General features: G+C 38.9%; 1 protein-coding gene across 1 annotated transcript in view; it reads left to right on the top strand.

Annotated features, from left to right (window-relative positions):
• Nucleotides 1-15653, top strand: part of si:ch211-137a8.2 (SPEC and KASH domain-containing protein) — a 37247-nt gene that overhangs the window by 2922 nt on the left and 18672 nt on the right. The window contains exons 2-4 of the mRNA XM_007236836.4: nt 11742-12031; nt 13406-13556; nt 14952-15134. Coding sequence (XP_007236898.3) covers nt 11745-12031; nt 13406-13556; nt 14952-15134 — 621 coding nt within the window. The 5' untranslated portion in view covers nt 11742-11744. The remainder of the gene's footprint in view (nt 1-11741; nt 12032-13405; nt 13557-14951; nt 15135-15653) is intronic.

Genomic DNA, 15653 nt, shown 5'->3' with positions numbered 1-15653 from the left:
TTGAGTCCCCTCAAAGCAGTGGGGACATCAGCCTCCGTTCCTTCCAATTTCTGCTCCTCTACTCTAATTGATTTGATTAAATATTTACAATTGTTTTAGTCTAATCCAGTCAAATAATTACAGCAGAGCAGGGAAACTGCTTATTAGGCCTTGCTAAGCAATGTATTTTCTAATGCACTACTTTATTATTATGTTGTTCACTTCTGTCAAATAAAGACTAAAGATTCTATTCGAAGAATTTTCCAACGATGGAAAAAGGCATGGGAATAATGATGGGAATAACATGTCAGCACATAGCTTCAGCTCAGTTCATTGCTCAGTTTGTTTCTTTGTCGAATGCTGTTATTTTTTAACCTAGAATATAAAAGCCATAGGGCAGTGCACCCTGAGCTGCCCCTCTGCTGATTCTGTTCATGAATGTTGGCCTGGACCAGAACTAATTGGCCTTTCAGTCTTGTGTTCATGCTCCTTGGCTCTTTTTGGCATCAGCAGACCTAATGTCCTAATGAGCACTCGCTTCATTGTGGTTATTGGCCAGTTTCAAGCCCAGTTGCCTGAAACTCCCTGTGCTTCTGGCCGGAGCTCTGTTTGAAAACCTGCTCTCAGATTTCACCAACACAGCAGTGTGTTTCTGCACACATACATACACCTCCTTTGTAAAGAGTGAGTGACGAAAAGGGGGTTGTTCCAGCTTTGCTTGAAGGCCATGAGAACAATGTGAACTGTTCAAGCATTTGCACAGTTCTGTTAATGAAAATAATCGTTGTTTTCTTAGTCTACTTAGACCTTTTCTGTTAATCCTCACATTGATCTGAGAGGCACACATAGACACACTCACCCACACAGTCTCTCTCGCTCTCTCTCTCTCTCTCTCTCTCTCTCCTGAGAGAGTGCCCTTGCTTCAGGCTGTGACGGCTCCACATCACAGACAGACATTCCGCTGAGAGAAACGTGCTGTCTGTCCTTGAGTGAATCCTCAGCCATCAGGTGAATGAGCTGGGTTATTCTCCCTCAGCTCCACACCTGCCACGAGCCTGCTGGCAGCAGAAGCAGAGAGCTAACCCAATGCTCCATTCAATCTAAAGCTATTCATGTGAGATAGCAGAAATCGTGTTCTAAAAAGAGACTAGCACATTTTCTAAAAGGATCAATGTTTCTTTGGTCCCTAAGATTTGCTACGTTTGACTACATTCTACCCAAAACCACTTTAGTGTTGTAACAGTTTATAGGGATTTGGTCTGCATTCATGTTGTGCTAAATGTGTCACTAAAAGAAAATAGGCTAATGTATTATAAGCTTAATTTATTAGCTTGTGATTCCATCACAAGTGATGTACAGGCTACTGTAGCCAGGCTGAAACTTCAGTACATTTGCCCTTCATAGAGCTGGGCTGGACTTTCAAGGATTGGCCAACATGGATGCTAAATACATTCTCACTATGTTTACACCAGGGCTGCATATAATAATGCTGATAATGAAGCATTTGATGAAGTTGTTTGATACTGTGATGGCAGCATGAAAGTGCTAGTTTCTGTGTTGCAGACTGGGTGTGTTGTGTAAGTACCCTATTTGACCTTTCCTGATCACCCACAGAGAGCCTCTTAACGTCAGTGGAAAGAACGAGTGGGAGCACAAGCCTTTTGCAAAATGGCAAAAAAAAAAAAAAACTGCACTTCTTAATTGCAGTGCTGTATATTGATAAGTCTGTATTATATCTGTCAATGTTGTACAGAAACTTCTTCTTAATGGAAGTCAATGTAACAAGATTTTGTTCCTAGTCATTGTGGAACATTTTCAATTGGTCCATCATAACATTTTGACCCAAGATAAAGAACAAATTTGAGACTCACATCAGACTAGTCAAGTAATAAATTATATAAAACGTTTTGGTCTGACAATGGTGGTGTTTGTATTGGTATGATAATGCATGTTTGACTACTTGGTCCCATCAAGAGATACTTTAAGTAAAACCTTTTTTGAATCACTGTTTTACAGAATGTTGGTAGAAATTTAACAACTGTAAAGCTTGTCCTTGCTGTAAAGAATGGATTTCTGAAACCATATGGTTCTGTCCCTGGGTGGAAGAAAATATTGCTATATTGTGTATTTAATTAACTAAATACATGTAAATGCTTGTGGCAGATAGTGTTTATTTTGTGTTGTGTCTATACCCCACAACTAAACTTATGTCAGTTTTCCTCAAATTTCTCGTAAACTATTGTCTTGCTTTCAGCATTGCAAAATATCGCAATATATTAAATTGATATTGTTATAGCTTTTGTATTTCTGGTTCTTACCAATACACAGCCCTAGTGTCATAATATACTGTAGAACTATGACAACTGAAAGAATTATTTTGATACTTATATATTTTTTATTTGTTTTTTTTGTGAGGTAATTGATGGCTTACTTTTGACATGAATCTTTATTTAATGTTTAAAAAATCGTTCTGTACAGCATCTAAAGGGTTTACATGATAATTTAGAGTCAGAGAATCCTTTTTACTTGTGCCGTACAGTGCAGGCTCGAGCTGAGCAGTCAGATCAGATTAGTATTGAGGGTCTGTCTCATCAGTCGCATGAGGACCTACATTTTCTGTACAGAGACAATGATTTATTTTAAGTAGCACCCATGGGGCAGGAGGAGTCAGAATGAGCTCGTTCTACTTGTTGCTCTCCCAAACTTATCTCCTTCTGTATAGCCTGGTCTCCATGGGGACTGAAGTGGGTGGCTGGGGGAGGGGGTTTGGATTGGAGGGGTGGTTTGGTTCATCTCTAGCTTTGTGTGCAGGGTGGATAAGATCAGGTGTCCTGGCACTGGCTTCCCTCCCTATCCGGATGCTGAGAAAGGCTTGTTTGTTCCCTATTTGGGCCTGTGGCACTAAAGAGACAATGAGTGCAGTCTCTGAGAGGATGGGGATGGGGGACAGGGGTCTGGGCTTAGAGGGAGATGGGTGAGTGTGAAGGAAGAGTTGAGCCCTGGGTCCCTTACTCCACCACCTTTCTGAGACCGTCACCGGAAGTGCAGATGGCCCTCGGGTTTAGGGCTTTCTGTCAACTGGTGCAGACAGGAGTGGGTGAAATCCTGCACTGAAAATGCTTCTTAAAGATATATTTTGCTATGTTGCTATTTTTGGTTAAACATTTTATTAAATTCCTTTATTTAGGCTTGCACAATTTATAATTTGCTATAGTCTTTGTCACAGTATACACCTTCACAGTACTGTTAGCAGGAGTCAGCAATATCAGTATATCATAACAGGTATTCTCCAGTATGTTTAGTGCATATTTTAGTGAGATCCCTGTTTTGAACCCCCCCTGCAACTATGAAAGTGCTTGTTAAGTAACTGAGTAGTTGAGTCAGGTATGTTGGGAGCAGTTAAAGCAATAAATGTGAAAGGCAGGGAGACTCCAGAACCAGGATTTAGAAACACTGGTTGAGTATATTAAAGGTCTCATTCCATTATTTTTTTTCATACATTTTATAATGTCTAGTTGTGGTCTCTAGTATGAATGAATGCAATGTGGGCTGGTTTTTGTAATACAAAAAAAAGGTGATCCGGTATAACGCTGCTTTAGTCCGATGGAGGAGTGAACGGGGAGAGTAGAATTTTGGCTCTTGCTCATGAATATTCAAACATGCAAACATGTCGCTGGGTTTGAGGAACAGTTTCATGTGCAGTATGCATATACATTTACAACTCCTATGTGATCTATTATATTTTGCAAAGAACAAGAAAAAATGCATTTTAGCGGAAGGACATCTTTAAAACTTAAAATTTCCCAACTGTAGGATGCGATTAATCAAATCTGCATGTACTTCAAGCACCAAGATGCCACTTACAAACAGATAAGGCCTAATGATCAGTCGAAACACCAGCAACAGGTAATGCTGATGTTCTGCCGTGTACATAAATAACAGACAGTAAAAATCCTTTTCATCAGGAAGCAGAGGGAGATGAGATCTACTGCTTCATAGTCTTATGGCTTTGGGAGGGTGAAAGCAGACTTTAAATCTAGAAGTTTGGGCTTTTATGGTCCTCTACCTCCTGCAGAAAGGGCAGATGAAAAGGTGCAGTGCAAGGTGGTTGTAATCCTTAAATATGTCCACCTGATGCTGCACTTTTTTGAATGTATGGAAGTCCTAATTCAATGCAAAATGGTTTAATGAAGCCAGGTAGTTAAGGAAAAGGTTCTCCAGACCCTAAAGCTGTTTCTAAAGCGCCTCTGTTAATATATAGGGATACAGGTTCCTTTCTTCTTCCTAAAATGAACAGCCAGCTGGTATTAAGGAAGGATGTTCTGACTTCAGATTGCCAGCTCTTTGATATCTGCCTTGCTGTCAGTTTAATATGTTATTTACATCAGCCTTTTTGTATGCGTGTCTAGACCAGGGGTTCTTAACCTGATTAGTTTTAGTCCTGACACAGCTCCTAGGGGGTCGTGAAAGTGATGCTAATTGCTGCATTTCATTAAATGTTGGATTTGTATTCACTAAAATATAGTTTTTAAATAAATCACAGTTTTATGAATGTTATTCATTATATTTTGGCTGTTGCAGCTTTATTTTAATATTTGTATATTTTCTATTACAATTACAATTAGGATATTCAGTAATGTTTCTTGTCGAACATGAAACCTTTTTATGTAAAGCTTGGATAGAAATCCTCGAGATTTAGGCATATCATTTCAAGCAGAATATTGACAAAAATGCTTGCCTATTAAGAGGTTAATTTACATCCTAGGTGTACATAATTGATCATTCTTTATATTTTTAACGTTTATGCTATAGAACAAAACATGTAACATTTTGTCAAATAACAAATATGTTTTCTTTTTGTATGAAACACCAGTTTCTCAAGTTCTTGGTCTTCATATGGATTTCTGGTGATTATCTTTCTGAAAGGTCCACCTCTTGGTAGAGTTACATATATTTTGGGCTACAATCTTGCAAAATTAAGTGGATTTTTTTTGTGCTACTGGCTGCAAAATAAAAAAAAACTCAATCATGATCCACGTCAACAACACTTCATTTAGTTTAATGCAAAACTAATAAATAACTACAGTTCCCACTTAGACTTAGACTTAGAGACTTAGACTTCCTTTCACAATACTATGTGCATCCAAAGGCCTACAGCTTAAGGCGTCTGAGTGATACATACATGTGAAATTACTGTATTTACACTAGTGGTCTGTACACTGTGAACAGTTTGTTACATGTGGAAGTACATGTATGGTTACACCCCTATTACAGTGTTTTTCTTTTGGTGTCTGCTCTTTCCTTCCTCCAAACAAGGCTTTCTTTTTTTTAAGCATTGCATGGGATGGCCTCATCTAGGAAACGTATGATGGAGGTGGAGGTGGCATTTGATCTTGTTTTATGACCACCCTCTGGTAAGCACTTTTTCCAAAGTTTGGGGGAAAAAAGAAGCATTGCATAGTGTCTCTGAGTGCCAATAATTATGGGGGTTATTGTATACTGTATGTGTATATAAGGGTTCCTTGTTGAGTTTCTGTTCATCTGTGGTTTCTAATGTTTTCAAATCAAATATCTCAGTAGACAGTAATTGAAATGATGGGAACTAAATTTGCTCATCATGTGTGGTCTCCACTGATACAATACAATTCAATGTAAAACAAAAAAGAGAAACCTCATTTTACATTTGAAAGATAGCAAGCTGTGATATGCATATGCTCTTGGCTTGGCAGGAGGTTCAGGCTTTTTGTTCATTGGCCCTGGCATGTGAATAGCAGCATCAGCTTGATGTTTTAGATGGCTCTGACCTTTTCAAGAGCCTTTAATAAACTTTCGAAGTTTGCTTTTATAATGTGAAGAAACGGCTCATGCGTTTGTCTTTGACCTCTGATCGCAGTCACATTAAGCTCATGTGTTCTGAGGTTCTTCCAATGTCAAAGTAATTAGGTCATTTCTATATTCTGTTCAGAGGCAACAATGATGTTCATAGTGAGAGATTTTTGTGTGTGTGCTCTGCGCCAGCGTGGGCACATGGGGTGAGCTGTAAAGCTGGCTGATGCCAGGCCATAAAACCAGAATAAGAGGCACAGAGTGATTTGGACTTCATTGACGCACCGAGCCCATCATTATTTTTCATTTGTCTCGCAGAGTGAAGCCGAGTCATCCTTGCCTCACCTTTTGTCCGAGGCGAGTTTTCCTTTTTCTATTTTTTTTGACTCCATCGCAGACAGCAGTTGAGTGTTTATTCATCTCCGGCTCATTCAAATGCGAGCCGTGTTATGGAAAAGTACCCACATGCACCTGCTTTGCCTAAGCAAAGCCAAACCCCTGACATTGACTGACTGAGATGATGGTGAAATGAGCTGTCGATGATGTGTAGACATCACGAAACCAAAGTATATGTAATGTTTGCATTGATTGTTTGCTCATTGTGATGACTCTATAGCACGATGACAGCCAATGTCAGCAAGGCTGTGCTGTATGTTTGCCATAAAGGGAAATTATTAACCAGTTATAGCATTAAATAAGATGACTGAAACATAGAGATGTTATACTGTGTGTTCTGTCCTTTCTACACTATTGACTGACTTCTGCTGGTGCATCTGAAGATGTGAAACATCTTTATCATGGATATTAGGCTTGCAGAGACATCTCCAGGGGCTGAAGGTTTGTGAGCGTGCATGTGGAAGAACAATCTGCTCTGAAACCTAAGCTGGACTTTTGTTAGCGTGGGAATGCGGTTCTGTCGAGCATGCATTAGGAAGTGGAGGACCTTAAGACCTTAAGAGTCTGATTTTGCTTCTGCCTGCAGTCATTCTACAACAACACACCTGTTGATGTGAGGAGGTGGGTGTTCACCACTGAATACCAACAAAGAAAATGTCACTAGATCACCAGCGAAATGGAGGGAAAAATCCCTAGGCTTCAGTGCACTCACACACTTTAATATTTTGGCCCCCTTGGCCAAATTTCATGTTTTGTTGCATGTGAACAAAAAATAAAGCAATCTCCGTCTGTAGCGAAAAAGGTTTGCTTCAAGTAATGTATGGTTACCCATACTCAAATTTATTTTGCACGTGCAAGTGTGGCTGGTTTGGATACTCTACAGCTTGTAACACCCATATTAACATATATAGTAAAATAAGAAATATCTTGCAAACCAAAATTAATTATGCAAAATTTTAGCTTGCATTTTATGAAGTAGTGTGAAGTATATTTGGATAATTGGACTGTAATCTTTTCAGTGTTTAGACTTATTGTGCTCAATTCTTTTGTAGAATTTGCTGATATTTACTGCTATGCATGCTGTATACCCTAGTGTATATAATGCATCTACAACAAATGCTTAACACTTTGAACAGCAATGTTTTTTTTTTTTTTAATCTTGGTGCCCTTAGTTTGGTCAGGTATCAATACAGTAATCTCATATGCAGATCAAACAACCACACTGAGACCCTTGAGATGAGAAGCCAAATTAACTATGAAACTATGAGGTGTTCTAAACAAACTTCAGTTAAACGAAATTCTATAGCTGCAGTTGAACCTGATATATTGTACACATACCTACTATAGCTTTGACCAATACAATCTCTGCCACTCCTCCATGTTAAACACTACCCTCATACTCCCATCCATCCTGGACAGGTTTGACCAATTAATGGAGAGATTGTTGAGATGCATTTTTGTGTGCTTGCCTTTTGACTTTATTTAAACAAACCGAACTTATTAACTGATTCAAACCAGAGCAAACAAACCATAGGTGTGAAAATGCCCTAAACCAAATAATGCCCTCAGCCCACAGCACTTCCAAAATGCCTGTAGCTAGATGTATCTAGATGTTGTTTATCATAGCTGATGGTGTTTGAGGTCATAAGTATGGATTAATGCCCAATGTAAAGACTTAATATTTGGTAAAAATGTATCCATATCATTTTTATTACATTACATTTCATTTGGCAGACGCTTTTGTCCATATCTTTGTGTGGATTGTTTTTTGTTTTTTTTTTAGTCCCCCAAAATTCTTCTTTTAAAGAATAATTGTTTTAAAAGTTATTTTTGCATTAAGCAAATTGATATGTTATAGCATAACTATTAAAGACCATTTATTTATGAGAGTGTAGACCAAGACTAGCCTAGGCAGTTTGCAATATCTTTCATTCTCATCATTCTCCAGTGTTTTCTGGGCCACAGGCTGCCACACCCCTTAGGTACAATGCATCTGCCCCCCACGCTTATCAGCTAGCAAAAGGTTCTTTCATCAAATGCTGCTCCCTTTTCCCTTTAAAAATCCCTCCAGTTTTTGGTGTCATTCACAAAGTACTCATGAGTCAGCAGGTTCATACAGTAAATATAATCTTTTTTGCCTTTATATTCCAGCTGTTTTGGCCATTTATTCATAAATGGGTATTTAAACTTGGTCATGCTTGTCCTAATTTACAAAAATATAGGTCTTATAGGTCTTATATAACCTATTAATTGAAAAGAGACCAAAGGCGGATCTTCTTTTTTTTATCATTTACACAGTCACATTCTATCCAGTCCATGATCAGTACTCTTCTCAGGTCCAGAAAAAACAATAGCCCCACCTTCGATTTTCAACTCCAGCGCCTCAGGACTCAGTCCAGTGGCTTAATGTTCACTTCTGAGGAAAGCTCACAGCCGAGCCGTACCTCCAAACCCTGAGAAATGACCATCATTTCAACAGAGCCAAACGCCTGAGTATACCTGGGATGGAGGTGGCTGAGGTGAAAAGCAAGGTTGCAGCTAAATTATGGCTGTCTTGCTTTGAGTTATTGACTTGTTGGAGCTGAAGGCTTGAGGGGACCATTTTCTCCAAGTGACGATAGAAGGCAAGTCCATTCATAAATCCAGACATGGCGCGTTCTCTGCGACCGAGAGAGAGGATTAGCTTTGTGCTCTAACTGAGACACTCTAAACCCTCCGGAGTGCTGGACAGTTGGCTGTGGTTTTAGCCCTAGGCACTTAAGTGCATCCTTTTTTTGATTGACAGAGGCCATGGCCCTATGTGGCTGACCTTGCTCTGCCAGACACATTTTCAGAGGTGTGAGAGCGATGAAAATCTCTTTGGCTTTTTCCCCTGCCAGGGTTGGGGTGGCAGCCTCGTAACTCTTTTGGGTAACGGGTATGAAGCTGATTTATAGGCCATGATGGCTAAACTTATACCCCAGGGCCCAGAACCTCTTTTTTTTTCAACGGTGGTGATTTTGCATTAGGGCCTGTCATGCAAAGGCCTAGTGCTTATCTAAGCAGACACACAGTGGAAGTTGTTTTGTCCGTGCAAGTTTTAGATTTGAACTGTGTCCTGAAACAGCTTTTTTTTGTACAAATATATCCAGTGAAAGCCAAACTGATGAAACGTCCCTCAGGGTAATACAAGAATCTGTGAGAGATAAGCTACACCACAGCTATTTTGAGCTAAATAAATAAATCCAATCAAATGCATTGTCATTCACAGTATAACTAGCAGTGAAGTGCTGCTTGACTAATGTCAGGCATTATAGTGTCCCATAGTCCCTAAAATATGCATTACTGACCTGCAGGATATATATTTGGGGTCTTATATATTGATTTTGGAGTAGCTTGTCTCTTTGTACACACAATACTAGACGGGCACCGCCAGTGACTATCATTCTGATAGTACCATCCACTGCAGTGTCTACTGTGGGTGGTAATGCCTTCAGTGATGTTTTGCCCCTGATTGGCAAATGACCCTGTGATAGATTAAATGCCTGCACAACTTTAGAAATGAAACGTTGCATCTATCTGACCCCCTCTATCAGGCCTCACTCAAACTCTGATAATACACGTCACCTTGCCATGAGCACACTGGCCAGTGTTCAGCTTCACTGACAATGCCAGAAGTGATGTATCATGTGATTGCACTGTATTGATGAATCAAGAAGTGTTACATTAGGGGATGGCTTTGGAACACCCACATCTGTTTAAATTGTAAATCGTGGACATTTTCCAAGCAGTCCCCTAATTAAAATAAACAATGCTATGCCTTGACATTTGACATGTGATTGCATATATATAAAATATAAATAATAGATCAATTATATCAATATTTTCTCAGTGTTTTTTCATATTTCCAAGAATAAAGTCATCACAAAAATAACCTAAAATATTGTGTGATTATTTTAGGGCCATATCGGCCACCCCTGAAGTCTTTTAAACATACACAAAGAAGCAAAGTAAAAAAATAAAACAATGGTCATGGTAAGGAATAGTTTTAAGACTTTCAGAGTGAGAACTGAACCAGGTGTAGTGCAGAATCCTGAAAAGAATTGACAAATCCACTCATTGATGAGGTGTGAATGAGTGCAATAAGAAGATTACCCCTGGGATTCCCTGAAGAATTGAATCTTCAGGCCATGACAGAAGGACCTGTGTGACTGCAGTGCCACTGCGCAGAAGTATTATAAAGTATGTAGTCAGTTGCTAAGCAGAAGCAATATTTTTTTATTAACTACAAGAGACTGTGTTTGTTTTCCTTATTTGCTCTAGTGAACTTTGACCCTCTCTGTTTTGATCAGGCTGAATGCTCTAGTGTGCATGCCAAAGAGGAGGAAGTACTTAAGGTATTATTGGACTTGACCTTAATGTAGGGGACCGAAGTGTTGCTGACCTAACTTACATTTAAACTTAGTTATCCAGGCTTAGCTACCGCTAACTACATATATCCTCTTACCTAACATAACAACATCACATGAAGTAAACATGAGTAGTGAGGAAATCCTAACCTTGCATAATGAAACATAAGATGCTATATTGAGAACCAGTGAAATTGCAAGGCTGGGACTGTGGAGAAGAAACCAGAAAAGTCAAGTTTCTCAAACACCACCAGTTTTGGTGTGAGCCCTAGGCCAGAAAAGGCTCCTTGACATTTTGGGCGATGAACTCCAGTAGTTAAATATATACTTTAGTGGGTTTTTTATGTAATTTGAGAGTCTTATTGTTTCTTTTGTTTGCTTGAGGGTACAGAGGGAAAAGAGAGCTGAACTGATACCCAGTATCTGGAATGCAAAACAAAACTGGCCAGATACCCAGTATCTGTATTGGGCTGATACTACCAGAAAATGCTGTATCAGATATCGGAGGGAACAAAAGCTGGTATTCAATGTGATTCTGTTTCAAATGAATCCTGATATAGCACAGAAATAGCACTGATTGTATCACAGTATAACAAAGCCATGTAATTTACCTCACGTGTTGACAGTAGGGATACACTCATAGCCGAACATGTTGGCACCTTTTTAGAGTTTTGCATAAAATTATATCAATTTAGGCTTTTCCACTCTCTGTTTTTGTTATGTTCAAATACACACAAAGGAAATAAATGTGTATAACAGCAAAAATTGCAATAATTTTCTGGAAAAAAAGGCTTTTACCAAGACTGTATTTGGCATTATATAAGAATCTGTGCTAAAAGTTGAGTTTTTAACTACACTATTGCTTTTTTCACATATGAACTCTGGAAATGATCAGATCAGACATTATCTGCAGCTGACAACCTGTTCTGATTTAGTGAGACTTGGGGGCTTTCAGGAAAAATGTCCGCTACTGATAGGAAGATTTGCATTCCTACATAGAGCTCTGCTGTATAATGTCTGAAAGGTTCTGGGTTAAAGTATTATAGATGAGATAGATAAAGGAAAATGTGTTGCACACTCTAATCACATCACTCTATTGTATATGATAAGTATGTTTCTAATGAGCTCCCCACCCCGTGTTCTTGCCAACAGGTGATGCGTGGTGATGCCAGTATGCCAGGGGAGACAGTGCTCAAAGCCAGTCGCTATGGAAACATCCGCGTTTGCCCCACAGGAAGCGATGAAGAGGAAGATGAGAGGCAAAAGCGCACTCCTCACGTGAGTGCTCAAGCGGGTACGGGTCTGTACCCTCTGCCCACTGAAGCACTTTACTCCGACAGAGATCGCCCAGCTCAAGATGACATGAAGGAAGACTCCAGAGAATGGATGTCACTTGCAGATTTAAGCCAAGATGATGCCTCCTTCCTTGAAGGCTGCGTACAGTAAGTAATCTTTATTAATGTGACATAAGCATGCTACACACAGGTGAGGGGTGTAGAGATGGAGACGGCGTTGATCTGATAACCAGTGTCTGAATCAGGCTTGTAACAACAGAAACTACAGGACAGAATCTGAGAGGATTTTTTTTAACAGTTTCTGTATTAAATGTATTTAAATAACGTTAAAATAATTCAAAGTAAAATGAAAAATGTGGTGATAAAAGTTGCCACATTTAGCCTATTGATTACGTAGAAACAAGTACCGGTAGTCAACTGGCATAATATTTGAATTATAAATTATTTTACATGATGTCATTTAACAAGTTGTAGCAGTCATACAAGAACATCATATCTCCCCACCATTTGACATGATGTAAATTTAGCAGTTGTCCTGTTCATTGTTCCCAATTTTATGATGACTGACTGAAAAATGCTAAAAACTATATTAAATATATATTTTGTGTGGAAATGGCCAAATATAAGAATATACACTGACAGGCTGACTTTTGCCACTGGTTACAGTCATTGACATCCACTACACTGTCTGTACCTGTGCATCTGTCTGGCACCAACTATCAGGCCTTGCTTGGACTCTGGCCAGTGTGCTCATGCCAAGACAAATTATCAGTGTTAAACCTCACTCACAAGATAAAACCTCACAACTTATACAGGTGTAAACATTCTCAAGGGTAAAACACTATGATACATTTGCATATTGCTATTCCATGACTTGGGCATGTCTTTAAATAGTTTGAAGAACTTTAGAAACTTTAGTAATTTTGCCTTTGCTCTTAAAACTGTATGGATTCCACTATGGATTTCAAGTTGTTGAAAATTCCAGTTGATGGATTTTTGAGAAGCACTTTAATGTTGCCAATTTTCTGTTTTAGCCAAATCTAAAGGTGTTCTATTGAATTAGGTCACACATTTTTTGAATATATCTTTATATATTTCAGTACTATATTAAGTTGGTTGCTTGAAGTAAGTGTATAAATAATTATATCACAATATTAGAAGACATTTTATGATTCTCTATATCACAATAATTATGACAGAATGCATCAGTAAGTAACAATTTCCTAAAAAACTTGTTCAAAAATTCCCCTGTACATTTAATAATCTAATTTTAATAATGATTTTGTTCTCAATAATTGTATGTATTTAGTAAAACAGGGCTAAGAACACTGTTACTTTGTAATGAAATGCTTCTTTAACTACTAAAGATATACACAAAATGCTCAGAAAAGTATACTGTGTACCATGATGATATTTTATTGCCATATGATCAATTTTGTTGTCATATCTCTAGCTTGAAGCTTAGTGGCCAAAATAATAACTTCTCACAAAGTCTCATTGGTATTTTTTCTTATCCATCAGGTTGGAGAGGAGGTGGGTGCTCTGGCACGAGTTCATGAAGGAATATTCTTGCTTGGACGACTGGCTACAGCTGGCAGAGAAATTGGCTGCCTCCCCAAACTCCAGCCATGTGCTGTACATCACTGCAAAAGAGGAACTGCAGAAATTTGAGGTGAACTAAAGACTCCACTAACACCTTCACAGCATCTTTCTTGCTATATGCTAACACATCTAACCAAGCTTACCGTCCCACACCCGAATGCTTATCTTAATCACTCAGTATTACATAATCTATCCATAGCCAAGGCATTTAATTCATTCTTGCACGTTTAGTTTTTCTTTTCCTAGTGAGGGAAAAGCTGGCAAACTATCAATGACTGTCTGCAGTGAAAGTGTAATCAGTGACACATGCCTGCACATGTCCTCACACACAGTCAATAAACAGCACATCCATTAAGACTATCTAAAAGCCTGGCATCACTTGCAGTGAAACGCAACGACACCAAATGTTAATCAAACCCTTTGGCACTCCTCCTAAACACTCTGCTGCTTACAGGAGCTCCTTGGTATTCTGTTCCCATTCACCACCATTCATATTTAATCTCACCAAATTGTGCCTGTCGAAATTAAGTTTGCTATGTGTGAAATCTGATTTGATTGTTGTTCAGGTTGTTAAGAAAGCAGTGTAGCTCATCATGACATTTCAGTTGTCAACACACTTTGATAGTCGTTTTAGTACAATTCAAATTTTTTACGGAAATGTGCAAAATACATCAATTTGGCCAGGGAAACAATTTACTTTTTCTCATCTTCCTTGAAAGCAAAAGAACATTCCTGCATTAAATATGAATGTGATTTCTGCCAGAATCGCATTTCTATTTGCAAGGACACTTCTAGCCAGACACTGCCGGTCACAATCATTTTGACCTACTGCTTTGCTCTACCTTATGTGGTAATCCTTTCTATGATGTGTTCTGGGTACACATGTGACACTGTGGATTGAGAGATCCAGGATTTCAGGAATTTCAGAATTGGAATGTCTCAATCTTTCTGGCACCCACTTTCAGAACTCGATAGAACACTGATAATTCACATTGTCTTACCATGAGCAGTGTTCAACAAGATAATACCTCACACAACCTACCCAAGCCATGCCTTGAAGTAACATGAGGTTAATCATTAACATACATACTTCTATTTCATGACTACTGGTTCGAAAGTGTACAAAATGCAACTGAAATAGACTATAAATGGACTATGTATAGTCTATTCATGTATTTATCATATTTAAAGTTTATTTCTGAAAATGGACCTAGGATTTTGTTCTAGACAGAAATGATTGCATACTTTCTTTATTAAAACCACCAATTGTTGCGCTAGCAATAGCAAAATTCCACTTGTTTTCCAGGACTGTTTATTGAAGTATTAAGTACACAAGCAGACACTTAAGTTTCACACTGAAATGGTTTGAACACTTTTTACTACCACACACAGGAACACAGAAACAAACAGACTTTTTTCCTTATGGAAGTTTGTTTACTCCGTTTGTTCCCGTCTCCTCCAACAGAGTCTTCGTACCGAGTCCAGACATCGCTTGATCCAGCTGGACAGCCTCAGCCAGAAGAGCCACCTCCTGCTTGGTCTGTTCACAGGAGCTATGAGAACCAGAATGGCAGAAATGACCAAAGAATGCGGTCAGCGCTGGGACCAGCTCAGTACCACTGTAGACTCAGTCTGTCGCCGGTTAAAGGTACACAGGACTTCAACAGCTCTAGCTAAGCTTTTGCATTTTAAAATGTGAGGTAACTGTACGTGCTGAAATCCATGCAGCCCCCAAAACTGTCTTTGCGTACCAGCACTAGAGTAGAGTAGCAATAAGCAATAAATCGCATGTTGGTTATTGCAAAATTGACCTTTGCAGTGCTGATATTGCAGTAGCTGCAACATGCAAATGAACCCTTTAAACAATCCCAGTCTTTCCCATCAGTGACTGCAAAACATAATCTAGCTCAGCAGTGACCATAGTGCTGTGATGGCAAATTCCACTACAATTTACTGTACAAATACATATAAATATATATCGCACTAATTTAAATGATAAACTTAAAATATGCTTAGTAGATCTACACTGATATGCCAAAAAGTCGTGGGACAGGAACCAGTTTTGTATTGGACCTGCTTTAGCTTAGCAAAGTGCAGCAACTAAACTTTGATTTGCAGGTTCAGGATCTCTGGTGGGACCTGTCCCTCACATCCCATAGATTCTTGA

This window comes from Astyanax mexicanus, chromosome 18, assembly GCF_023375975.1.
Source record: "Astyanax mexicanus isolate ESR-SI-001 chromosome 18, AstMex3_surface, whole genome shotgun sequence".
In the NCBI taxonomy this organism is placed as follows: Eukaryota; Metazoa; Chordata; class Actinopteri; order Characiformes; family Acestrorhamphidae; genus Astyanax; species Astyanax mexicanus.
Note: the sequence above shows the minus strand (reverse complement) of the source record. Positions and strands in the feature narration are given on the sequence as shown.